The sequence below is a fragment of the Triticum urartu genome, chromosome 4, assembly GCF_003073215.2.
Source record: "Triticum urartu cultivar G1812 chromosome 4, Tu2.1, whole genome shotgun sequence".
Lineage (NCBI taxonomy): Eukaryota > Viridiplantae > Streptophyta > Magnoliopsida > Poales > Poaceae > Triticum > Triticum urartu.
The window spans coordinates 176,329,067-176,355,923 of record NC_053025.1 but is presented as its reverse complement, the minus strand read 5'-3'; the positions used below and the strand labels follow the sequence as shown (position 1 = coordinate 176,355,923).

The window sequence follows — 26,857 nt, the reverse complement described above, 5'->3', positions numbered from 1 at the left end:
TATGCCAATAGGGTGGCCCTGCTCGCGGATGCCATTACCCACCCCAATCAATCCGCCTTCATCAAAGAGCGGTTTATTTTAGATGGGGTGTTGGTCTTTCATGAGGTGCTACATGAAGTCCGCTCCGAGCGCTTACGGGCGGTCTTCCTGAAGCTTGACTTCCACAAAGCCTACGACACTGTCCTGTGGCCCTTCCTTCGGGAAGTTTTGCTTCGCAAGGGCTTCGATGACCGTTGGGTGAACAGGGTTATGCAACTGGTTTCCCGCGGCCGGACCGCGATTAACATCAACGGCGAGATTGGACCCTACTTCCCCACCCTTTGTGGGGTCCGCAAAGGCGATCCGTTCTCCCCGTTTTTGTTCAACATGGTGGTCGATGCCCTAGCCTCCATCCTTGATAAGGCCAAATCGGCAGGCCATATCCAGGGCGTAGTCCCTCATCTGGTGGGAGGGGGAGGGGTCTCCCTCCTGCAATACGCAGATGACACCATAATGGTTGAGGGTTCTGCCTCCGATATCACCAACCTGAAGTTCCTCCTCCTCTGCTTCCAACAAATGTCGGGCCTCACGATCAACTTCGATAAGAGCGAACTGATGATTCTTGGTTTACTCTCCTGCGGAGGCCCAGGCCATGGCAGACCGACTGAATTGTAGGCTGGGTTCCTTCCCCACCACCTACCTGGGGATCCCCATTAGTGACTCTAGACTGACCGTTGCTGACCTTCGCCCGGCGGTAACTAGGATGCAGCACAGGGTGGAACCGTGGAGGGGCAGGTGGCTATCTAAAGCAGCCCGAACGATCCTCATTAACTCCTCGCTGCCCGGCCTCTTGTGGTTCCTCGTGAGCTCCTATAGCTTACATGAGATGCTACACCAGGAGATTGCCAAATACCAGTCCAGGTTCTTTTGGGCTAGCGAGGGGGAGTAGCAAAAATACCATATGGTCAGCTGGCCGGACATCTGCAAACCCAAGGACCAGGGTGGCCTCGGGATCTTGTCCTCCAGGCGCATGAACATCGCTCTCCTGACACGTTGGCTTTGGAGGATTGCCAATGGGGAAGGACTCTGGCTGACCATCATTAGAAATAAATACCTCTGCGGTCAGCCTCTCACCTTTTGCCAGCGCACCTATGGCTTCCAGTTCTGGCAGGCGGTTATCCAGCTCATGCCTATCCTCCGGATTGGTACCTCCATCTCGATGGGCTCTGGTTCCTCGACGTTGTTCTGGTTCGACCGGTGGGTGGGGGACTCCCCCCTCGCCGCCCGTTTCCCGGAATTATTCTCCATCGTGGTTGACCCTCAGTTCTCCGTCGAGGCGGCCCTTATTGACTTAGGGCGCCTTGCACTCTGTCGCCCCTTTGGTCCCCCGGAGGTTGCTACGTGAGATGCCATCCTCCAGTCCATTGCTCTTCAGCCTTTGGACGTGGACAACACGCTCGACTCCATGTCCTGGCGCTTGGAGTCCTCTGGTCAATTGTCGACCAAGTCCATATATCCAACCATTGCACCTTCCTCTGCCCCTGAGCCGTTTAACCTTATTTGGGACATTTGCTTACCGTTGAAGATCCGAATCTAAATGTGGCAGTAGATTTGTGGTCGTCTCCCCTCTGGGGTTGAGGTTTCGAAACACAACGGCCCTGGAGATGGGATGTGTCCCCTCACATCTTCTCCTATGTTACGGCTCAGTTCCTGTGGACCTGCTTCCGCAATGTGGTCGGTGGTCGTTGGTGTAACACCAACTTCCCGGACTTATAAATGGAAATCCAGGCCTCCGCCCCCCGCCACCGCCACATTTGGTGGATGTGCGTTGGGGTGCTTGCCTGGACGCGTTGGACTATCCGCAATAAGCTTGTCATTCAACGGGCTCCTCTTCGACGTGCGACTGACGTGATCTTCAAATTGTGTGGTTACTTGCAGCTTTGGCGGCCGCTTAGCCGCCTCCAGGAACGGGACGCCATCGACACCCTCGTCACCGACCTTCGCGCGATGGCCTTCCGAGTGGCGCCTCCTCTTCCACCCCCACCCCCGGAGCCAGACTAGGCAAATGGCCTCCTCACGGCGCAGGACCCTTGGACCGCCACTTGGGCTCTTACTTGTTGTGCCTTGTGTTTCTGTTTTCAGGGCTTGTTGAGTTGTGCCCTCAGCATTAACCCTATTACCTTGCTTGTGTGTGTCCTGACATTTGGCGTGCGTGTGGTGTGAACCTTTGTGTGGATGTTGTGGCTCGGGCGGTTTGCTTTATATATAAAGTGAGGCGAAAGCCTTTTTCGGTAAGAGGGAAGAGCCTCCTCACAGGCCAAAACCTACTGCTCATAAGCATGATCCGCAGTCTCATCAGCAAGCTTAGCAACGTCCTTAGCAGCTTGAGGAGCATCCGCAACAAGAGCCTGTGGTGTTGGCGAGTAGGAGCCACAGGAAGAACTGGATGCGGCGGACAGGAGACCTCACCAGAAACTAATGCCACGCATATGAATGTGAAAGAAGGCAACGAACTCGGTGTAGTTAGTACAATCAAAAAATAATCGGGCAACGAGGAATGACAACATAGCCCGATGACATAGGAGTTGTACCTGTTTTTTATATAATCTTTTTTTTAAACACCAAGCAATCGATTCATCCCAAACTAGGAAGCAGCTAGCAGCGACCCAAGCGAGAAGGCCTGGCCCAGCCGAACGAGGCCCGGCCGAGTCAACCTAGCCAAACAAGCAAGCTGAACGAGCAAGGAAGCCCCAAGCGAGATGGCTCCAACGCTATGAAATCAGGGAAGAGGGCGCTGAAATCCAGACGAAGTCGGGCAGATACGGGCATCCAGCAGGTGACGGCGGACGGGTGGGATCTGGCAGGGAGCGACGTACACGGGCAAAATCGGGAGGGATCCAAGCGAAATCCGGCGACGCAGAGTTGAATGGGCAGCGGCGACCTTCAGGGCGGCGGGATCTGGCATGGGAGAGTTGACTGGGGCGGTGGTGACCTTCCAGGCAACAGGATCCGGCGTGGCAGAGTTGACTGGGGCGGCGGCGACCTTCAGGGCAACAAGATCCGACGTGGTAGAGTTGACCAGCAGCGACAACCTTCAGGACAGCCAGATCCGGCAGGAAATCAGTGGGGCGCAGCACAATCCATCATTACGAGCAGACAAGAGCATAGGCTGTTAACCAAACATGGCGGTTGCTCAAATGGGATGAGCAAAACGCGAACATGCGGGTAGAGAAAAGTAGAGACGGACGGCGAATAGAAAGCAACGGCGGTGCAAGATTGGATAAGGGAAGCACGAGTTGCGTGTGCTAAAAGAAATACCTAGGCTCCAATACAGTGTTATGGATGCAACTCATCTCTATTGCATGGCCCAAGGGGCAAATATATAGTACGCAAGACTTGGGGTACAAGGAAGGAAACATAGCATGATAAGGACTTCTAGACTAGCACTAATACTCATTAGCAACAACCACCCTGGTTGAGAAAATCCGTCCGCTGTGCTGCCAATTTGTTCCTGATAATATCAATTAACTTCTGGAGGTTGTTCCTTGCACACTTTCTTGAGACTCAACAGGAGACTAAGATACCTGATGAGCAGAGGGCAGATTTTGCAACACACGATGTCACTAATTTCCTTGCCACGATGGGAGATAAAGAACTCTTGCTCATATTACATCGGAGGCCAGAGGCCCTACCAACAAAGGCCCTACCAACAAGGTTTTTGAGTCGCCGAGTCAAGCCAAGTCGCCAAGGCTGCGGCTAGTGGCTTGCTGGCTTGAGTCAGTGACTTACCTGGACTAATCGCCCCAAGTCGCCATGGCAGTACAGTGCACTCCCGCACCTGTTTCCCTCCTTTGCATAGCCCATTAATGCCAGATAAGCAAAGTTATCAGGCCGAACAGGCCCAGCACGGCCCAGCTAACCACCCTCGGCCCTCATCCACTCGCTAAACCTAGCGCTGCCAGCCCACACTCCTTCATCCGCGCCTCTCCCCTCGAACTTCTTCCTCTACGCCGCCGGCAAGGAGAGGCGGCGCCTCCTCCCCCGTCTCCTCTCCCTCCCCGCCTCCTCCCCAGCCTCACCCGCCTGCAGCTTCATCTCCTCCTCCCCCGCCTTAGTCTGCGCCGCCGCAGCCTCGCTCGAGGTCACGGCCGTCGCCGCGGAGGTCCAGCCGCCGTCGATCTGAAGGGGGTGCGTCGCTGGCGAGCTGCGGCGGCGCTTCCTAGGTCACGGCCGCGAGCGCCATGGCTTCCTGTCCTCCCGAGCTCCCTCCCTTTCCCTCTCTCTGTCGAGCCAGCAAGTCAATTAATCGACTAATCGCAGCGGTTAATCACAGAAAATCGCTGTTGAGCCAGCGAGTCGGGCGACTCGCTCCGCGAGCCAAGTCGCCCGTGCAAGCCAGTCACGGCGCGACGACTAGGCGATTAGTCGGCGACTAATCGGCGATTAGTCGGCGACTCAAAAACCTTGCCTACCAAACATATCAAGAAGGTAATTAACAGCATAAGCCTCGTCCGTACAAGCCTTGATGAGCACAATCACATCATCAACATATAAAGATAGTCTCTCAGGACGCAGTAACCCAGATGATATAGGAGACCCTCCTACTCGGCCTTGTCGAACAAAGCACGCAAATCATCACCAGGACTCGCTCTGGGATAATTCCTTCCGAAACATCTCTTTGATCTTACCGATTGCCTCCTGACAAAGTGGGAGATCTTTGGTTGTTAGGCCGATGCGCTTGGTGACAACGACCTAAGCCCGCTGATCCGCCATGAGCCCGACCATCTGCTGATTAGCGATATGAGAACTCTTCTGAGAGGGGGTAGCATCGACCAGATATACTCTGCACTTCTTTTTCCTTTGTACGCCAGGCGGGGGCAAGATGGGTTGTTGAGCCTTGCGTAGGGCTCACATGGAGTAAACGACCAGAGCCTGCACTACCCTAGGATGACTGCCCAACAGAAGCATCGTGGGCATCATCCCCGGATTTGCAGGGCGCTGTCCTGTCCCACAGAACCAGGGCCACAAGGGGCCTCATATTGTGCATTCGAGGTGGACCTCAGGCAATCGTCAATCTGCAAACCTAGGCCCACCAGCAACGACCACCTGGTTAATGACATCTACATGAACGGAGGCATGGGCCTCAGCCTCGCCCATAGCACCACCGAAGGATAGATTATTTAGCAAATCAAATCCTGACTGCGTGGCAGAGACAGGCGGAAGTGTGGTCCCACTAACATGACCTCATTAAGCAAAGCACAGTCACTAGCCAAGGGCTCAGCCAGCGACATGTTCACCTCAGTATACCAATAGCCTAGGATCTTCAAAGCCAGAGACAAAGGTCATGGAATCCGAGGGGGCGGACGGAGCACCATTAACGGTTGAACCGTGAACTGTTAGTAGCAAACTTGTCGTCCCCTCATTATCTGAGAAAGTTGAGCAGAATCACCTTTGACACTGCAGATGACCTGACTAATAGTCCCTCTGGACGAGGGCGGCCTGGCTCCGCCAACTTGAATAACCACTGCCCTAAGTCCAAGAGAATGGAACAGCGGTCAGAGATTACAATGGAGAGACAACTAAGTGACAACAAAGCAAGCGGCAGGGGTGCAGCTCCTCCCAATCCACCACCATGCAATACACGCGGTCAAGCTTTACCAAAGTGGGAGCAGCATGCTCATTGGACCTCGTGTAGTGTCAACCAGTTCTTTGAGCTCACATTCATTTAGGAAGTGATGGAATCTTCCAATCAAGCCAGGGTAGAGGTTATCATCGCTCTTGTCTTGTTGCGGTAGATCATGTCCCAACTGATAACCCAAAGGCCTGGTCGGATGGCTAGCAACTCACATCTCATCAAGCAAAGCGATAATGTCCTCCTCCTGCAACCCATAGACACAAGTCAACCACCAACAGTCCCCAAACAAGCAAGGATACGTGTGCACGATGGAGCGAGCAACCAGCATGACCAAGGCAATGGCAGGATCGACCTACGTGCTAGGCATCTCCGACCCCGCAATGGCGTGGATCAGCATGTGGACCTTTATGGTCGCCACAGCATCCCCTGCGGACGTGGCGAGCTTGTAGTACCCCTTTTCCCGCCACTTCCCCTATCCCGCTTCCTTCGGCCTTTTCCCTTTCTGACTGAGGTCGAGTCCACCTGCGAAGGCGGCGACATCTTCCATGATGCCACCTATCTCAAGTAGGACTAGCCTAATCAATCATTGGACGTGCCCGGAGCGAAGGCAGCGCCGCCGCAAGTCGACAACAGAGAATCCAGTCTTCCTAGCATGTACTTGAAGCGCCTCGTGACCAACCAAAGTCTGACCGCGTGCACATCGCCATTGCTAACGCCTCCCAAATCTGCATGCGGCGATCAACGGTAATCAACCATCTGGATAAACAGCGAGGCGACATGGGTCTTGACGTCCAGCGGCATGACGAGCTCAAACAACCCACCAATGTCATGCCAATGACAGATCATCCGATTGCACCACGTGGAAGTCCTCCCTGGTGATCTAGTTGCGTGCAGACACCAGCCGGTGAGCCAAAAAACTGCCATGTCAGCTCTGTCATACAGTCAGCGACACAGTGGTTAGGGTCCATATAGAGCAGGCACGGTCCATCAAAGGCGGGGTGGCGACCTTCACCCGTCACCGCCGACCTGCGCTTGCTACCACGACGACCACCATCTCAACGCTTGCTCTTGGGCTGCTCCACACCCATGTCTTCATCCTTGTTCGGGTCATCCAACTCATCAAAGCCATTGTCAGAGTCCACCACGTGACCCTCCGAGCGAGGGCCCTAACACGCACACTGAGACTTGGCAACCTCCACCGCCATGGCCTTCCCATTAGTGACGCCGTGCTAGGAGCGCTGCGAATCTTCATCAGACGAGTCCAAGCTGACGCCCCAACGATCCTCACGAACGTGATGCTGTTCAGGGCTACCGCTGGACAAGTGGTCCATGGCTACAGAAAGGGGAGCTCAGAAGTGGGGGTTGGGAAGGGAAGTGATCCTTAGGGCCAAAGTGGCGGTCGGCGGGAGGTGGACATCAGCAACAGAGTGGGAGGGAGGGTAAGGTTTGGTCTCATGCGCTCGCTCTCGCTTTCAGAACGAGTTCTCTTCACTCTCAAGGCCGTAAGGTTTGGCATGAGTGTAAATGATCACTTGCATTATTTCAAAAATAGCACCAAAACATTTTTCTAATGCCAAACGCGTCAGGTGACTCCAGCCATGTATAGTCAACTCAGCTTGTTGCCACTAGCCCAATTAGTACATAAGGTAAAACGTTGCTAGTGGATATCTAATGGCAATACTCTTGGCACATAGGAGCACCGTGTGGCGGCAAATTCGAAAATACATTCCACTCTAAAGTGCAAACCCTTGTATAGTGTATTGGTGTATCACTAACCGCAACAGTGTCATTTAAAAACAAAATAAATCATCAATTCAATGGTTCTCTTTTGAAGGAAAATGATTTCTTGTACTAATTCTTAGAAGAAAATCATTTGTACCTTTTCTAACATAAATGATCGTTTGTACCTGAATAGAACCTGCTTGATCTTGCCAGTGATATGTTGCAAATTATAAACAACCACCGTTTCACATGGCAGTCAATTGGGTGTTCTCAGTGGCATTTCTAAAATTAGTTGCTTCATTGTTGTATGGACCATTTTTGTCTAATTTTAATAGCAATGTCAAGTGTCACAAAGTAAGGAAACACTCAATGTCCTATTACGCTTCCTTAAGGTATCCACAAAGAGCAAAATGGAATACATGTATTGTCAATGCTATACCAAGCGATATGCCTATGAAATAATACTTTACTGATGTTTAGTGACGCTCAAAAATAAACTTCAGTGATGTGAGATAAGTTAATATATTTTTTTATAATCAGATAAAACAAAAGCATGCACTTCGTCTTGAATATATTATATCAAGTATGAACTAAAGATGATAGGAATAAAAGAGTGTCATGTGACAGAAAACCCCTTGAGTTAAATCAAATTATACATACCTCAAAGCTTTAGTCCCCATATCCATGAGATATGACCGTGCCTCATCATCATCATCATGTGAACAATCTCGCAATGCCTTCCTGTATTGCAAAATATCCTCCCGCAAATCCCCAGCACCAACACATCTTCATAGGAGAAATCAGTACTTAAAAAAATGCTGAACCATCATAACATGGGCTACATCAACTGCTAACTTAGTAACTTTCCAGGTACTGCACAACTACAATTTAAAAAATTCATATTGAAGCATAGCTTAAGTAAACGCCACATCTTATGCTATAATACCTGTCAATAACTTTGTCAACCTCTTCTTTGCTTTTAGGACCATGTATCAGTGCTCTAGTAAGGTTTAGTATGTCACGGTAGTCTCCCTGCCTGAGGGCTATGTCAGTGAAGGTTTTCACAGATACACTTTTTGTAAGAGAACTTGATACGAAGTGTGTTTCTGCTGTTTGTTCCATGACAAACTTTGCATCTGCACCAAGTCTCAGGCATGTAATGGCCATTGCATAAGCAACACCACCATATCCCGTGTGTGAAATAAAGAGATAGTACCTAGAAGATCTGTAAAGAAGCAATAGTGATTCTTATGTCCCGCAATTGAGCAACAGAAGTCATCAAGTTATATGAATTTTTGGATAAGGGGGCATACTCATTGATTGATGACTGTATTGAATCAACATCAGCAGCTAATGCTTCTCTTTCCCTGGTCAGAGGTATCCTTTTGTAGTCAATACAATACCCCTGATCCCTCAATGTGCTGTACACTTCAGCCGGTGTCATTACGTCCTCCAGATCTATGTGCTCCCAATAACCTAGTACACTGCATTGATTTGTGGCTGTGTTAAATTCTTCTTGATGCAGAAGCAGCCGACCTTCTAGCTGTTTAACTTCAGAAAGTATATCCTCCTTCAGCCTTGCCTCTATGTTCTCTACCTGCATACGATAGAATTTTAAGGATTGCCAAAATAAAAGGAACAGGCAAATATTGGAGGAGCTACTCACCATTGGGCCACTTATTCCCACATGCTTCAGTGTATCAACAGGTTGATCTAACTCTCTCAAAACAAACGGTGTTCCCTTGATGTAAACTACCACTTCCTCCCTAAGATCCGTGATGACCACCTTCTGAATAATGTCTCTTCCAGTTGCATCCTTACAGCCCAAGTATGACAGAACTTCTCTAGCTCCATCAACAGTTGGCGTTGCCATGCTATACACAGGGTATCCATCCACCTGAGGTTGACATGGTTAAAATTCAGTATTTTTAAAGAATATAAGTAGCCATATATTGTTAAAATGAACTTAGCGAAGAAATAAAGCGTGCTGCTAATGTAAAGAGAGGTCGGGGTAGACCCAACTTGACATGCGAGGAGTCCATAAAGAGTGATCTGAAGGACTAGAATATCACCAAAGAACTAGCCATGGACAAGGGTGCGTGGAAGTTAGCTATCCACATGCCAGAATATTATGGCGCTGCTAGAAGGAGGGCGCAAGAAGGCCGGCTGGGGGCCTTTTGCCCACGGCCGGGCAAGATGGAAGGATTTCCTTCTTAATTCTTGCTTGATTAGATTGATACATCTCCTCTCTTTATATAGAGAGGTTTACTTGACTCCCAAGCAAGGCTTACTTGACCCCTAAGAAAGCGACTTTTATCTCTAATTAACCCTAAAACTAACGGGCCCATTAGGCCCATTACGTACTCTAACACTACACCCCACCTGGACATGCAGCTTGTCCTCAAGCTGCAGCCTAACCAACTTATAACCATGACTCGACGCAACCCAAACCTAACACCTAAAAACAAGCCTTTTACATCTCGGCTTGTTTTATTATTCTCAACCTGAAATGGACTGGGACGATTTATTTTGGACCTCTTAACAAAAAGTGGATACCATCCGCACGTCGGACGTGCACGTGTACAGCCACCTGGATCCCATGGACACCATCTGGACAAAAGGAGTGCATGTGTATGGCCACTGGAAGTGGTCGCAAGAGTGACCAGCAGAGGCGCCCTTGCGGCGCCCGGTGACGGAATGCAGTGGTGCTACGTGGTGCGTTGTTGTCGGTGACACCATGCCTTCTTCCTGCCGGACGGCTGTTGGTCTGCACCGCACAGGGAAGAGTGGGGGGCTTGCGATGGAAAATGACGAGGAGGGGTGCGCCCCCCCAACCGCCAATGTCGCAGACTTGGAGGTCGCTGCCCGTGGGGAAAACACCATGCCTGCTGCCCGTGGGGGAAACCGCATGCCCAAGATCCCCGGCGCAGCGGATGAGATCGAGGTCCTTTGCGCAGCGAAGGGCAACTTGGAGGAGCGGCAGCTGCAGACCACGCATCTCCCGCACACGCCGACGCGCAGTAGCCTGCAGCCTCACCGCCGCCGACACGTGGCGGGTAGCGATCCAAGACGGAAGCGGCGACGGCGACGGCGGGGACTGGACTTGGTGGAGCGGGACTCCCGCCGGCGCGGTCGATGCGGGGCCGGAGCTAACCGGCGGTGGCGCACCGGGCAGCGGCAGCGGCTGCTGCGGCGGAGCGCCGGGCGCGGCGGAGGCCGGTAGGAGCGGCGGCTGCCAGTGCAGCCAGGGCTGGGCGGTGGTGGCGATGGATGGCAGCTGCAGTGGCCCAGCGAGCGCGGCGAAGGCCGCCTGGTGCGGCGGCTGCCACGACAGCCGGGACGGGGCGATGGATGGCAGCTGCAGCGGCTGCTGCAGCAGCCCGGCGAGCGCGGCGGGGGCCGCTTGGTGCGGCGGCTGCCACGGCAGCCACGGCGGCGCGGTGGCGGTGATGGGCGGCGCAGCCGGGTGCGGCCCATAGGACCCGGCCAAGAACAGGTGGATCTCCTGGACCGCCTGTGTTAGGTCCCGCAGCGCCCCGGACACCTCCGGGGTGAGGACGACGGGGGCGGGCGCGACGGAGGATCCCGGCGCGGGCAGGAGCGGGGCGACGGTCATGACCGGCAGCGGAAGAGACAGGTTGGGCGGCGGTGAAGACATGATCGAACCGAAGCTAGCTGATACCAAATTATTATGGCGCTGCTAGAAGGAGGGCGCAAGAAGGCCGGCCGGGGGCCTTTTGCCCACGGCCGGGCAAGATGGAAGGATTTCCTTCTTAATTCTTGCTTGATTAGATTGATACATCTCCTCTCTTTATATAGAGAGGTTTACTTGACTCCCAAGCAAGGCTTACTTGACCCCTAAGAAAGCGACTCTTATCTCTAATTAACCCTAAGACTAACGGGCCCATTAGGCCCATTACGTACTCTAACACAGAACCATGACTTGGTTTCGAAATCTTATGGGTTTCATTTCTAGCCTACCCCAACTTGTTCGGGACTGAAAGGCTTTGCTGTTATTGTTGTTGTTCTATATTGACCAACGAGACAGATGATGTAATAGCCATCATTATAAGTATTACTCCCTCCATCCCAAAATAAGTGATCACTTATTTTGGGACGGAGGGAATACTAATTAGTGACACTGACTATCATTTGAAATATGGTGATTCCAACAAAAGCATTGTCTTAAGGGGTCTGTTATAGTTATAGTTATAGTTATAGAAGTTCAAGTTACGTTGTCGCCGAGACCTATGGCAGAAATGAACATAACTTTTAGGGAATTCTTCTCAGAAAGTGGAAGTAGCATTAACACAAGTGATGGCAACTAGCAAAACTAGTAGCCTTCTCCACCAAGCATGCATACAACCTTTTACTTCATGATGATCATAAAGACTTGGACTACATTTGGGCCTCAAGCGTTCCAAACAAGATCAATGTCTTTACTTGGCTCTTATTCTACAAACGGCTAAACTCAAAGGATAACTTGCTCCGTCAACACAAAGCCTCCAACACCGCCTGCCCTAGGTGTGGCCACAAGTCAGAAGGTTGCGCACACATCTTCATCAATTGCCACCTGACTTCTAGGTTGTGGCGGTGCATTAGCATCAATCAAGGTGACGATATCAACCATCTTGGGACTGGCCTACCCAAAGCAATTTGGATGTCTCCATTTGGCCTTCGATTCTTTTAACCTATGGAAGATTTGGGAACCAAGAGCTTCCGTGATATCGACAACAGCTCTACCATGGTTAACATCATCTCCAATTTTACTTTATGAACTCATTGGTTTTGCCTACTCGTGGCGTCTATACCTCAACAACGCAAGATTTTGATCCAAGACGATATTGGATCCACCGTCGGCCACAAGCACATAGCAGCACGCCTATCATTGCCGTTCCACTTCCATGTAGCCAAGGCGCGGGCAACACAATGACATTCTGGACGTGGACATCCAACATGTGATAAAAGAAGTTGGCGGCCACACAAACGAAACGGAACAACTATGAGGACAGCCGTCGAATTTGGTGGTGCTGCCCAACAAGTAGACCATACGGTGGTTGAGGCCATCCTCAGTGTCGAGCAACTGGAGATGATCCGCACCCTAACGGTCAACAGAACAGCCACTGAAGCTTGGGAGGTGATCCATACGATTCACATCGGCAAAAATCGCATCCACAAGTCCATGAAGTCCACTGTGCAGAAGTTGGCCGGGAGTGGGAGCTGCTCACTTTCCACAACAGGGAGAGCTGAAAACTTTGCACTCTTCCTCTCCGGCCTCATCAGTTCGCTGACCATTCATGCTGATCACGTCGACAAACAGAGGGCATTGAGAACCTGCTACGCGTCGTTCCCCTGGCAAACTGCGTTGCCAATCAAGAGTTTCCTCGATGCCGTTGCTCTCAATTGAAGAGGTGACGAACAGCTCAAGGCTGTTGATGACCATTACTCCCTCCATCCATGTGCATAGAGCGTTTAAGGAGCTGCACCAGACACACTGTGATAGGCTAGCGTTAAGTTTGAGGTTGTGAAAACAAGCCTATCGTGTGCCCTCAAAAACACAATTGGAAGAAACATTTAATTGTGCATGCATGAGAATGGGAGGATTGAGATGTGAATGCATGGGAAAGGGAGCCAAGAAGTTAAAGGGGGTTGCATGAGAGAGTCAAACGAGAGGATGCGTAGATTACGAAGGATATTAATTACAACTACGACTAATACTTTTGGAATTCCTGGATTCTCTTAGGTGCCCAATACACTTGGACGAGAGGATGCATGGGAAAGGGAGCCAAGAAGTTAAAGGGGGTTGCATGAGAGAGTCAAACGAGAGGATGCGTAGATTACGAAGGATATTAATTACAACTACGACTAATACTTTTGGAATTCCTGGATTCTCTTAGGTGCCCAATACACTTGGACGAGAGGAGTACTAGCCGTCACCCGAGTTGGATCAGCCAATCATGTTTAGCGGCAAACTCTACACCTCTACTCAACTAAGAAGCAATGGCTCACCCGGATGCAGGAAAGGCAGGAAGGAGAGGGAACCTCCGGGACTCCCTAAGCCGAGCAGTGGGTGGTGATGCCCCATGGTGTGCAAAAGAAAATAAGCAACATGCCCGCTGCCAAGAGGGCACCTAGGATGACAAGCATGAGAGATGCCACAACTACATCCGCCTTGAGCATTGGGCAAAGGACTGACGCAAATCCAGGTAAGGCATGGGCACACCTCACCCAAGCCCATGAGGACGACGAGGGCATGCAACAGGAAGAGCCACGGGCAAAGGCATTCCTCGGAACTACGGATGATCGAGCATCTGGAGGGGTGGTACCTCGATATAGAGCCAACCAACCACATGACAGGCCATGAGAGGTCTTCTCCAAGCTCGATCACTTTGCGGTCGGCTCCGTCATGTTCAGGGATGGCTTGGTTGTGAGCGTCCAAGGCTGCAGCTCAGTCACTTTCATTGACAAGTTGGGCGCACACAAGGTCTTAATGGGTGTCTACTACATTCCTCTGCTCCGCAACAGCATCATGAGCTTGGGGAAGCTGGGAGAGAATGGCGCCGCCATCCACATCAACCGAGGAATCCCTTGCATCTAAGACAGGGAGAAGCATCACCTTGTGATGGTGCCAAACATACACAACCGGCTATATGTGGTGCACTTCAACATCGCTCACCATGTGTACCTCGTTGCACGCCGCAACTCCTTCGCGACACTAAGGCCCATGTCTCACCACAAGATGGCGCGTGGGAGCTTGAGCATGACTAACTCTGCGATGCCTGCATCACCACCAAGCATCGACGAACTCCTTTCGCTAAGAGGGCGAACTTCGGGGCTGAAAGGCGCCTTGACCTCGTGCATGGTGACGTGTGTGAAACACTCATGCCCACAACCCATGGGCCATCACTATTTCCTGTTGTTGGTTGATGACTGCACCCGCTACATGTGGTGAGCTTCAACATCGCTCATCATGTGTGTTTTGCTGCACGCCACGACTGCTTCAACAGATCGCGACACATGTCTCGCGACAAGATGGTGTGTGTGTTGCCGGAGCTCAAGCATGTGGACCAACTCTACGATGTTTACATCACCATAAACACCAGCAAACTCCTTCCCCCAAGAAGGCAAAATTCAGGGTTGAGGATGCCTCGACCTTGTCAATGGTGACATATGCAGACCAACGCAACCCACGTGGCCGTCACTATTTCTTGCAGTTGGTTCATGACTGCACCGGCTACATGTGGGTGTTCCTCCTAGCAGAGACAATGTGGCTACCTCAGTTCAGCGCGTCCTAACCAGACCGAGAGTAGTAGGGCAAGCCCCCAGACTATCCGGCCCATGCTGGTATCCAAGCACCCCCAATCAAATACAGAACAAGACGTGTATGGTCCTGGCACCCCCACCGCCTCAAGCACCAGGACTATCCGGCTGGATTCACCCCCGACTGTCCGGCCCTATCTTCACCAGCCGCCGCCAGACGCGGAGTCCGCATGGCCCAATGACCGGATTGTCCGACCCTGTGTCTCCATCAACCGTCATCTCGTGTCTGCCCCATGCCAGCAACAGCGCCCGAACTATAATAGCCTTCCAAGCCGAATTGTCCGGCTATGTCCTGTATGCGTGCAGTGAAAAGGCCAAACCCATGTATCACTTTCCCAACTTACCCTTTCATGACTAGACTATAAACACCCCTCCTCCTCCTTCATCCTAGGGTTAGCTAAGACAAGGTTAGACATTAGAGCTTACGTCATGTACCTCCCCATGTGGGATTCCTCCTACATGGAGTTGGTTCCCCTAGTGGAGATCAAGGCCTCCTCTTAAGGAGAAGATTCCTCTTGTGGAATTCAAGCCCTCCTTTGTCCTAGGACATAAGGAAGAAGATCTCCCACCTCATTCTTACCTCTCCCTTGGATTTGTAAGAAACCACGTGAACTGTGTGGTGTGGTCTATGGTCACAAGAGGGTGTTGCCTTGGCATCACTAGTTATCCATGTGTTTCACTTGTGTTTCCCCATGATTTCCTAGTGATTCCCCGCGTATTCTTTGTGTTCTTCCCCAATCTACCTCCATTTCGTGAAGATCGGGCCACCCTACGGCTTGCCCCGTATCAACCTCCATTTCGTGAAGATCGGGCCACCCTACGGCTTGCCCCGTATCAATTTCCAAGTCCGTTGTCTCCAACCATGATGTCAACTTTGTGAGCTATTTTTCGAAGACGTTGTGGGCTAAGCTCGGTGTCAAGCTCCTATTCTCCACCAATGCCACCCACAAACTGATGGTCAAACCGAAGTCATAAACCGCACTCAATCAACCCTACCACGTGTTATGATCAAGAACTTGAAGTCATGGGACGAGTGCATTCCTCAAGTCGAGTTCGCCTACAACTGCTCCACTCCACCCACTCAATGACATGCAAGAGTCCATTTGAGGTGGTGTACATTTCAAACCTCACACCCTGCGACCCCCAACCACTACCACTTCAAGAACGCACAAACTTGGGTGCCACCAAGCGCTCCGAGTACATGAAGCAACTACATGAGGAGAAAGGCCAACATTGAGCAACAAGTTCAACATCAAGCCACCAAGTTCAAAGCCAATCGGCAACCAATGATCTTCCAACCCGGTGACTTCATTTAGGTATATCTTCGGAAGGAGCATTTCAAGAGGAGCGGATGTTCGAGCTCCTGCCAAGAGGATACGGACCATTCCAAGTTTCCAACATATCAACGACAATCCCCTAAAAGAACATATCAACGACAATAAGGTAACTCTTTTCCTTAACGAAGGTCCTTCCAATATTCATGAGAATGAGTTGCTACATCATGGTGGAACTATATGTGACTATGTATGATCAGGCGTGATGGCTTGGATGGCTTGGAGCACAGAGAAGAAGAGATGATGATGAACGAGGAAGGCATGGAGCACGAAGATGGCATCCCAAGGCAAGGTCAAAAACAATGAGAAGGCCTACCCAGAGACTCCAAGCCACCTCCGGAACACCGAAGGCTGCCTCGAAGGAACCCCGAAGTCTTCGGGTTGACCCCCGGTGTCTAGGATTCGTAGCTCTCTGATACCCCGGATTCGCACACTACTAGCTAGCCCAGAGTATGCCCGATGATACACTGGAGATTCCGGAACCCCTGGAGATTCCAACCCAACCTGCCATAGTAAAGTCAGCTTGGGGCCTCGTAACTCTCCCACTTACCTACTCTTTCGCCCCCAACCAACTATATAAGACACCTCTTTAGATCTAGGGTTAGCAAAGCATAAACTAAAAAATTGAGAGAGCTTTGCTCATCTATCCTCCCCTAGTGGAATCAAGACCTCCCTGGTGGAGAAGACTCCGAGGAGTTCAAGACCACCTCCAGGTGAAGGCTTCCATGAAGCACAAGACCTCCATCTCTTAGGATTTGAGACGAACTATCTACTCTTGTTTTACCTGTTTCCTTTGGAGTTGTTGGATCAATTGAACCTCTTTGTGTAGATTTTGGTTATATAATGTGTGTGTTGGCCAGAGGATCTTATGTTCTCCTTGTGATTGCTTGTCATTTCACCTTAGTTCTTGAGTTCTTCGTGTTCTTCCCTACTCCACCTCCAGTTCATGAAGATCAGGCACACTAGCCATAACCCGGTGCATCACTTGTGCCTTCTACTTTATTAGCTAGTATAGTATAAGTCGGCTTAGCCTTTCTTAGTCTGTATGACAGTATGAATGCTGACAGCTAGGTAGTCAATTAGACTTGCCTGTACTGGTAGCTGCTAGAACTGCATTGTTGGTTTAGCAACCAACTTGCCTATGTACTATATATAAACCTCAGCTTCAGAAAATAGCACTGCTGTGTTCAGCCCCAGCTCACTATCTCCTCAAGTCTGTAACATACCTATCTTTATGTGCCTATGTAACACTCTTTTTGTATTTCAGATCCGCTTTGAGTAGTATATTCAGGTGGGGAAACTCTAGTCTCAATCCCGACCCCACCGGTGATTCCTCAAAAACAAAAAGGTTTGTGGTCCAAATAGAGCACTGCACATGGTGTGAGCTAGTAAGATAAATTTTACAATAGAAGCCTGAATTCTTACACTAGTTTAGCTACCCTGATGGGTCAGAATGTTTGAATAACATAGAAGGTTTAACTCACAGAAATAAATAAGGATATCAATAATGATAGAACTGTATATACATCTAGCGAGCAAATATGGAGTTCACATTGGTTAGTTGCACAGTTAGATACCTTGATAACATGTGGTGTACCACGGAAGTTCATGCTACTTGACCTTCTCTGCCCAGGAAAGAAATACATTTTGAGTATGGATCCCTTTCCCAGAACAGAACCATTACGGGCTTTCACGATGGAAGGTTGACATGTTGCTTTATGCTCATCCTGCAGATGGCAAATAGTTTTTAGTAACATCATGTCTCCAAAGTGCCCAAATGAAGCTTTGGAGAGAAGAGAAAGATATTTACAGGTACAGTGAAAAAACGCCCAGGTCGCAGTCTTATGCTCCATTTCATGGTTTGGATCTCCGGACGCTGTTGCAGCCAATTTTTAAATGAGATCTTTGTTTCTCCTTGCCCGCAGAAACCATCAAATGCTTCACTCCCGAGGTATGCCGAGAATGCAATTAATTTCAGGTACCTCTCCAAATATTCAGCACCACGATTTAATGCGACTCTCCTAACTCTTGGCTCCATATTTTGTTGATTAATCACCTTTGTGTATTGCAAAACAGCTTGGCGAATGTTCTGCAAAGCTGAACACTTGTCAATAACAGTATCTAAAATCTGTCTACACTCAATCCCATTGTCAAATAGCCTTGTAATCTTTCGCAACAGAAGGATGTCATTAATGTCAAATCTAGGGTGTAGCTCTGTCAAAGTGTGAGGTTTCCATGATTCTGAATTCAAGTGACCATTGTGGTCCATTGTTTCTTCTCCGCTTGAGTAATCGGCATCAGTTGTGTCTTCATGATTATTTTGGATGGCTGGCATTCCAATAGGTCTGCCGTTATTGATTCGAAGTCTGAGCAGGCAAGCAATCACAGTACCAGTAGTTGTTCTGCCCCTGCCCATCTATAAGACCACAATGTTAAAATTCAAGTTTTTGAAGCCTATGATATGAAGAGCCAATACTTCTCTCAAATAACAAGTATAGAATTCTTTCCCAGCAAAGAGATAAGTTGTAGTACCTGGCAGTTGAATACAAGAGCAGCATCCTTGCAAGCAGCTGCGACATTAAAGGCTACCGTATCAAAATCTGAACTTTTGGGGGCCTTACCATCAGTAATGGGCACTCGTGCATATTTGATTGGAAGGCCTTCAGAGTCCAAACATTTGTATACCTCCAGTGGAGTCAGAACAGCTTCATTATTGACATTTTCCCATGCATCAAAGATCTCACCATTGTCGGTTTCATGAATAACCATTATTGCCCCATCATACCGTTCTGCTTCTCGTAAAATATCCTCCTTCAACCGAGCTTCCATACGCTCAACTCTATCACGACCGATCCCCTGACATCAGTGAATTTTCTCTGATTTAGACCACTAAATGTTCCTCATGGAAAGTACAGGATAGCATATCACATATCACATTCAATGAAATGTTTCTATACAAGACTAATTAGTTTAGGTGTGATTAGAATGCTGAGATACAGTCTGAGTCTTGAGGGACAGGTCAGCCTAGAGAAGGCTACTCAACATATGAGAGCTGATCAACCCAATGTGAACCAAGCCCCACAAGCCACAACAGGTAGTTTATTCAAGTACTGAACATGTTTAGACATTATAATTGACAAGTTCACATTTTAATGGTCTGAATAAATGAGCAGATTTTTTTTCACACAAATAGTATCAGCACAAGGCCTTTGGACACCCGACAGCACCTTCAAGCTCAGTACTTGTACAAAAGCATATGCAGAAATAAAGATAACTTAGTTGTGGATTCAAATTAATCATCATGTTTAGTGCTATAACTTGTGCGGTTAGTGCAAATTACTATTCAGAGAGAGAAAATGAAGTCATGTTGGAGAAGCAATGCATGGAAATTGTCATATGAAGTTATTTTGTTTATACTAACACTACAAATCATAGCATCAACTATCTGCCATAAATCCATAGAGGCAACTGGAAATGGAACATACCGTGTACTCAAGCATATTCTTGTACGGTCTTTCTACTTCTCGTAGCACAAAAGGCTTTCCATGTATATAAATGACGGGCTCTTCTCTCATATTATGCCAGAGTATCGGCCGGTTTCCCTTGCTTGTACTAACTCGCTGAATAACAGCCCGAATGCCATCAACAGTAGGATTTGCAACACCATAGACTGAAAACCCCGGAATTTCCCGGAAATTAGGTGCACCCTCAACTCTTTCAGGCAAATTAAGATTGTGACACCCTGGACAGTGATCACTTTTTAAAACAGTTTGACGTCCAAGAACTTCTCCATTCCTCATGGCAGCAACAACATCCATCTCATGTGGGCGCCCATCAGCAGATTCAATAATTTTTGGAAGAGTAGGTTTTGAGCTCGAATAACCAAGAGCGCCCATTGGATCTCTCCTCAGCAGCCTGAATATATTGAAATATGAAACGACTTACAGGTTATGTCAAATAATGCAACAAGAACCCATAAACAGAAAATTAAACAGTTTTTGCTGGTACTATTATAAATAGTTTTTTTAATATGGTGTTCTCGAGTATTAACTGTGCAACAGAAAGCGTCATTACTAATGTTTTACAGTGAGAGATAAAGTCCACAGATTGGCGGCATGCGAATAGTTTATCATGGCAATATAGACTTGTTTGTTCTTCCTTCTATGTCACATTAGTAATGAGCCATGTGAACAAAACACAAAAGTTGCATTGTGAGCTAGGGCTAACTGCAACGAATGCTCCTATGGAATTCTGAAATGCTCTTAAACTGAAGTGCAAAGATGTTACAGAAGCGGCTACGGGCCCTAAATTATTAATTTATTATCAGTGAGCTGGGGATGATCACTAATGTAACGTTATAATGGATCATATTGATATATGATGTCAGTGTTCAGGATAACGGTAACTGGTACCATACCGGTCGCGTGCTCATTAGAGGTAAATAGGCGAATTTTCCAGTTAATCACTGATAAATTAGTTAATCGGCCGATAAATCAGTTAATCAGCTATCAGTGACCCAACAAGTAGTGACTAACTGACCGAGATGCCGATTAACTAGCCGATATTTGGAACAATTATGATTACAATTTTATGCCAAAAGCTGGAACCTGACCCGTTTAGGTTTTTGCAACAAAACCAACAGTTCATTTTTTTTCTTTCTTTTAGCACAAAACTGGACCACAATTGAATTAGCACATTTCATTTTATTTTAACACTTTGATAAGTAGAATATAACCATCAAGGAATGTGGCGCCAATCATGCATGCAATTGCAGCAGATTGGTGGTGGGCTGGGGTAGGTAATCTACATGGAAACTGGAGAAACCAGTTAACCAAGCAGTTACCGTTAAGTAATTCCAAGCCCTGGTAAGAAACTAAATAGTTCCATTTAATTCTGACAATAAAGATAATTCTTCAAATATAGGCCATGGACTAAAGAAGCACAGAATTTGAACAGCAAATTACAGTTGTGGTAATTATTCAGATACATGTCATGACCTAAAGAATTACTGAGCTGCAAAATACAAATCGCGCCTGTGGTCTGATGGTCACCCTTGTGGATACAAGAATGTCTTACATTATGGGACGGAGGGAGTATATACTAGTTTGTTTTTTCCTCTAACATTCTTGCTATGATTTATGTCTCTAGTTAGATCAATATGGTGTTTGGCCGAAATTAGTGAGTGTTTAAGACATCATATGACTTGGTCAGAACACGGGAGAAGCTGCGAGAATGAGTGGGAAGGTGGGATATAACAAAGCATCTGTAAAATGCCAGAAGAGTGTACAAGATGTTAACCTTCTTACCTGTACCTATTAATTTTGTTATAGTTATACTAGTGATGTCTTTTGACCTTATGCATTCTAGTCTATTGGCACCCTCTTGTTAACTTTTGGCATCCTCGTGTATGTGTATATATGCTGGCTTTGGCCTCTCAATAATATCAGTTGCATATTTCCTAACATGGTATTACAGCTTAGGGTTTTTTTTCCGCACGCGCAACCCGTGCTCTCGATCCAATTTTGCGCCGCCATTGTTTTCTTCACCGGCTGCTGCTACACCTCCCTTCCCTGTTGGACGCCGGTGCTCTCCTCTCCCGGCTAGCCGCTCCTTCTCTCCCTACCAGCTGCTGCTCTTGTCTCGTCAACGCCAGCAGACACAAGTTACCGGTCTGTAGATTCTTCACGGCTTCCCTGCACGTCCAGATCGTGCACCACCCAGCTCGGAGATCGATGGCTCTCGTCGAAGTTTGGCTGCCGGCACTGGTTCTCGCCCAGGCTGCCGTCCACGGTGCTCGGTTCCCCCAAGATCAGCCGGCGGCCGCTGGTTCCACCGCAGGCTTCGTCCAGATCGTGTGCCGCTGAGATCGCCGGCTCTCCAAATTCGGCCGCCGGCCACCTGTTACCGCTCAGGCTGTCGTCCGCGGCGCCTGGTTCCCGCCCAAGATCGGCCGCCGGCCGCCGGTTTCCGTGCTCCACCACCGCAGGCTTGCGTGCGTTGACTGCGTCAGGGTTGCGTGATCCACGCAGTGTGTGCGTGCCAGCTAAATTGTTAGATCGGCAGGCGTGCGTGCTATTCTCCAGGCCCGTGCTAGATCGGCTTGCTTAGGTCGCTGGTGGGCCTGCTAGCTTTGGCCTCTCAATAATATCAGCTGCATATTTCCTAACAAATTTCACTTGATGTAAATCACAAACTGGGTTACCAAAATTCAACAAGTTGTAGTTATGTATTTATACAAAATGGCAATGCTGCATAAAACTAATTAAATATAGTAGGATGATGGAGCTGTGTTCAGTTATTAAACTTGAGTGTCTGGCCTTCATTCTTTATTGATGCCAATTAACCGTTGGCATTCATTCTTATAGCAAGACAATAACTTGAGGAAAAAATGCATGTAAACTGACATGGCACTAACTGTTTGATAGGAGACATAGTTACTACATGACTCGACACTCAAGCACCAATGTCTTGAACATGGAGACTGCCTAGTAGAAGTGTCAGCGCGACCTAGCAATCATTCCAAATAAACTACAAAAGAAAACAATTACAAAGAAAAAATGCACTAAAGTAAGCAGATAGCAGTTCTTTGAATATCCACATTCAGCCTACTATTCAATGAAGTGGCACAACAAGGAGGGTAAAAAATTAAGACTTGTCTTGTGTCTCAAAGGAAACAAAGTTTGGGCCAGATACACTCTTACAAGCTATGAACTGTTGGCATTCGTATGCGGAAGTACCATGGCTCACCTTCGAAGAATGCTGTACAGTTCAGGTCTCGCTCTCATCCAATCAGAAAAACTAACTCCTGAAGATGTTGCTTGGTGAGCAGAGCTCACCGAATGTACATAGACAGCAAAACATATGAGGAAGTAATAACGTTCCAAGTACTCCACAAAGAAGGAAAGTGATGCCTCCCGTTTCATCTCATCAGGTTGCCGAAGAGTGCTATTGCGGTAGGTCGCAATAGCTTCTCTCAGGTTCTGTTCACAAGGACAGCAAGCACAAACATGAAACAATAAGGTTGCTTGAATTGAGTTATCAGGACATAAAACGGCATACCTGCATAGAGTCACATTTGTCAATAACTTTGTCCACTTGTCTTTTGCCTTCAACACCACCCTGCATAAATATCAGACACAGAGTCACTACTGAGAGAAACTAAGTTAAAAGGAGAACAGTTTAACATATTCAGATTATTGCCTCCAGAACTCGGACTAAGCTCCTAATGACAGCATATTCTCCTCTGAGAATTGCTTCTTCTGAGCTAGGACTGTAGTCATCTAAATCATTTCCAGCATAGAAAACCTTCCCAATTGAACTTGTCCTTGGGATACCTGCAGCAGAAAGCACCCCACGTTAAATATCTGAAAATCCAAGTATAGGTGTAAACTATAAGCGCATAATGTGATAACCATACAGTCAGACAAGTACGCACCAGGCAGGCTTTCAGTTGCCATCAGTATATATAATATTATAAATACTAAATAATCTAGTGAAAATTCAAAACACGTGACAATCATATAATTGTGCATGTGGAGCATTATATTTCTTGACCAGTTCTATATAACAAACTGGTAACAACGGTGCACACCTGAAGCTCCTATCCGATTTAGGTAAACCAACGTAGATATGACCATGCCGGTAGTAGTCCGTCCCCTCCCCATTTGACAATTAAATACAATTTCAGTCTCCATATCAACTTGAGAGATTCGATGTACCTGTTAGACACATCAAAGGAAATTTAATTCTATGTAACATACTTTCCAATCTCAGTATTTTTATTATTGCAATAGCTGATTGTCTGCGGAGAATGCAATCCCTGCTAAATGTGTTTCCTACTAACTGTGTCAAAAGAGTTGAAAGTTAAAGCATAAAGAAATAGTGTGACTAGCACACAGATCTCGTGGTAGACAGGCAACCTGGACGAGTGAAGGTTCAATTTTACAGCAAATATAGTGAAGACATAGGGACGAGAAGTTACGTGGAGAACCTAATGGCGGCGTATAAAACTAACCAGGTTATCAAAATCCCCTTCCTTCGGAGCTTTTTCATCAGTTATAGGAACACGCTCGTAATCAACAAGGTATCCTTGGTGTTGTAACTCCTCATAGACCTGCAGATGAATTAAGTTTTCTCAAAAATACCAAGGAGAGGTAAGAGGTATGTTCTAAATCATCAACCATGGAGTTACCTCAAGTGGAGTCTTAACTGTATCAGACATCACTGACTCCCACTGGTCCACCATCTGACCATTCGGCAGCTCATCAGTAACTAGGATCTTATTCCCATATCTGCACCATCAAATATTGCATTATAAAAACCTGCTCGAAGTAAACAGAGAAGTAGTTTATCTTGCTAGTAACGTACCTTGAAGCTTCCTGAAGAATATCTTCTTTCAAACGAAACTCCATCTGCTCGACTCTCTCCCGGTTGATTCCCTATATTATATTAGCAAAAGTCAAGGATTAATATTAGGTATCATGAAAATAAAATGGAAGCTATATGGACATCAACAAGGTATCTTCTATGGGATGGCTCAACTGTATAGCCTACGTGTAACTGGAAATACCCAAATCGACAGGAATCCCTAAGAAGCTATAGTTAACACCTCTGCACCAAAACGTCACAATCTCTTTAAACAAAGCAATAGCATTGGTATAAAGACATTTGTGTCATAACTTCCACTGTGGAAATTTACCAGGACAACTATCTCCAATATAAGACATTAATGAGATTGTAACATAACCAGTAAATTTGGGAAACCATAAATTATCAGAAAATGCACGCAAAATAATTATCAAAGTCAGGTGTCGAAGCAAACCGTATATTCAAGGTTTGAGAAGGGTCTTTCGGCATCTCGTAGAACAAAAGGGCGACCATTGATATAGATAACCTGTGTAATATTAGTGGAAAAACACATATTACTAGATGTGATAACAAAAGACATAACATATGAGTTAGAGCATACATGGTACTCCCTCCGTCCCAAAATAAGTGTCTCAACTTTGTACTGGTACAAAGTTGTACTAAAGTTGAGACACTTATTTTGGGACGGAGGGAGTATAATATAACCTGTTCAAGAGAAACTTCACTGAAATTTCAAATTTAAGCAAAATGCTGCTAAAAGCACAACAAATTTTGAAAAGTACATATTGTTTAGACATGTGTCTCAGATAAACCAAAAAATTGAAGTCAAAGGCCTCTATGGAAAAGATATAGAGACATATGATTAATGGAACATATAGATTTTGTATAGATATTAAACATATAACAGAAAAGTGGCTTCTATCATATGTATAGACATTAGATAACATGTTTAATGTTCGTGGAAAGACCTCTTCCCTACCACTCTCTATTTATTTGCATCCAGTTGCAACTTGATATTCTGGTCAGCTGAGCATCCATTATTTGCTCATTGTAAATTTCCATAGTTTTCAAAGTTATAAGCATTGTGTTTTGCATATTTTGCACAAAGACTCTAATATGATAATTAGCTATCTTACTGGTTCCTCCCGAAGACTATGCCATAGAACTCGGGTTTGCTTTCCCTTCTTTTGTGCCCCAATATGATTTAGCACATTCACAATTCCTTCCATTGTGGGCATTGCAACACCGTGAACACGCAGTGATCCTGCCTGAAAAAATGGTGATAATGAGTATGACATGACACCTTTGTAAAGCATGAAGACCGAGCATATGGAATAAATTTGAAGGATGCTGAAAACCTAGGCATCATGTTGAATTTACAGAATCCCGTCAAAAAGGAAGCTAGATTATTGCAAAACTGAGATGTACATTTACAAATGCATTTTGTACGCAGGCACAGCAGTTAACACCCAAAAGCACAAAAACACTGTTTGAAACTCAAGCCTACATTATGATGAGATACGTACGTGACAAACAGACAGCTAAGAAAGATAACAACGCTAAAAAGCAGGTCCTTTGGGGATTTTTTTTGTTGTCCAAATTGGCACGATTTCCTTGAAAACTCGGGGAATGAGGCCAGGAAATCGTACAATTCAGAGGAGGTTGAGACGTAACCTGCCGGTAATTGGGCGCGCCGTCGATGTGCGGGGTGAGGCGCTTGTTCTGGCAGCCGGGGAAGTGGTCACTCTTGAGGATGGTCTTCTTCCCGAGCACGGAGCCGCCCCTGCTGCTGATGACCTGCTCTCCCACCGCCTGCACGTCGTCCATCTCACCCACCTCCATCCTGTCCTCCACCAATCCTCCTCCTCTGACGGTGCACCGGCTTGTAAGGCACCGACAGGGCAGCGAGGCGCGTGATGCGGATACGGGGTAAGAGGAGGAAGGGAGAACGCGGCGGTGGGAAGAGAAGGACGGGGGCAGAGGAGGCAAGGAGCCAGTAGGCGAGACGAAGACGATGCGATAGGGGGAGGGGGAACGAACAGAAAAGAGGGGAGGTCGGGTGGGAAGGCCGGCAGGCTCTCCAGCCGCGCCCCCGCCGGGCCCCAGGGCGCCTTTTTACGCGCCGGCATGAAAAAAAATCCTCACTTGTGTTTCAAGACGTCGAAATTCGCCGGCTCGGTCTATTTTTGGGCCCGGCGATCGCAGACCGAACCCAACGTTCTGGGCATTCGGGGGCTCCGATGTAAGGGGGAAACACACCTGGACCACCCCTGTCAGGCGAAAAGTTAAGCCAATCGTGCAGATTCGCCCCTCACCCCCCGCGCGCTCGGCCACTACCCTGCCAATCTCGGCGCCGCCCACTGCCCAGCACCCATTCCCCGTCGGAAAAAAGAAAAGGTTTCGCCGCGATAGCCTCTTCACCATCGTCCGGGCGAGTTTCCGGCGCTCCGGACGTGCAGGGCGGTATACCGGCGGGTGTGCGCCCACCAAGCCTGACAGG

At 48.0% G+C, this 26,857-nt stretch overlaps 1 protein-coding gene across 2 annotated transcripts in view; it reads right to left on the bottom strand.

Moving 5' to 3' along the window:
* The window catches only part of LOC125551230 (paladin), a 36,519-nt gene extending 10,077 nt beyond the window's left edge, over positions 1-26,442 (bottom strand). Inside the window, exons 1-18 of one of the 2 annotated variants that reach the window (XR_007302300.1) lie at positions 26,032-26,442; positions 25,494-25,625; positions 24,812-24,883; positions 24,358-24,428; positions 24,182-24,281; positions 24,005-24,103; positions 23,582-23,708; positions 23,191-23,324; positions 23,050-23,109; positions 22,738-22,970; positions 19,476-19,905; positions 18,523-18,846; positions 17,801-18,406; positions 17,568-17,717; positions 9,003-9,233; positions 8,650-8,933; positions 8,283-8,561; positions 7,997-8,122 (exon numbers count right to left, since the gene is read on the bottom strand). Coding sequence is in view for 1 of the 2 variants with exons in the window: in XM_048714384.1 (XP_048570341.1) it covers positions 7,997-8,122; positions 8,283-8,561; positions 8,650-8,933; positions 9,003-9,233; positions 17,568-17,717; positions 17,801-18,406; positions 18,523-18,846; positions 19,476-19,905; positions 22,738-22,970; positions 23,050-23,109; positions 23,191-23,324; positions 23,582-23,708; positions 24,005-24,103; positions 24,182-24,281; positions 24,358-24,428; positions 24,812-24,883; positions 25,494-25,625; positions 26,032-26,199 (3,626 nt within the window). In the remaining variant the exon portion in view is untranslated. The remainder of the gene's footprint in view (positions 1-7,996; positions 8,123-8,282; positions 8,562-8,649; positions 8,934-9,002; positions 9,234-17,567; positions 17,718-17,800; positions 18,407-18,522; positions 18,847-19,475; positions 19,906-22,737; positions 22,971-23,049; positions 23,110-23,190; positions 23,325-23,581; positions 23,709-24,004; positions 24,104-24,181; positions 24,282-24,357; positions 24,429-24,811; positions 24,884-25,493; positions 25,626-26,031) is intronic. The other variant, XM_048714384.1, reaches the window with a different exon arrangement.
* Between the last annotated feature and the right edge of the window lie 415 nt (positions 26,443-26,857).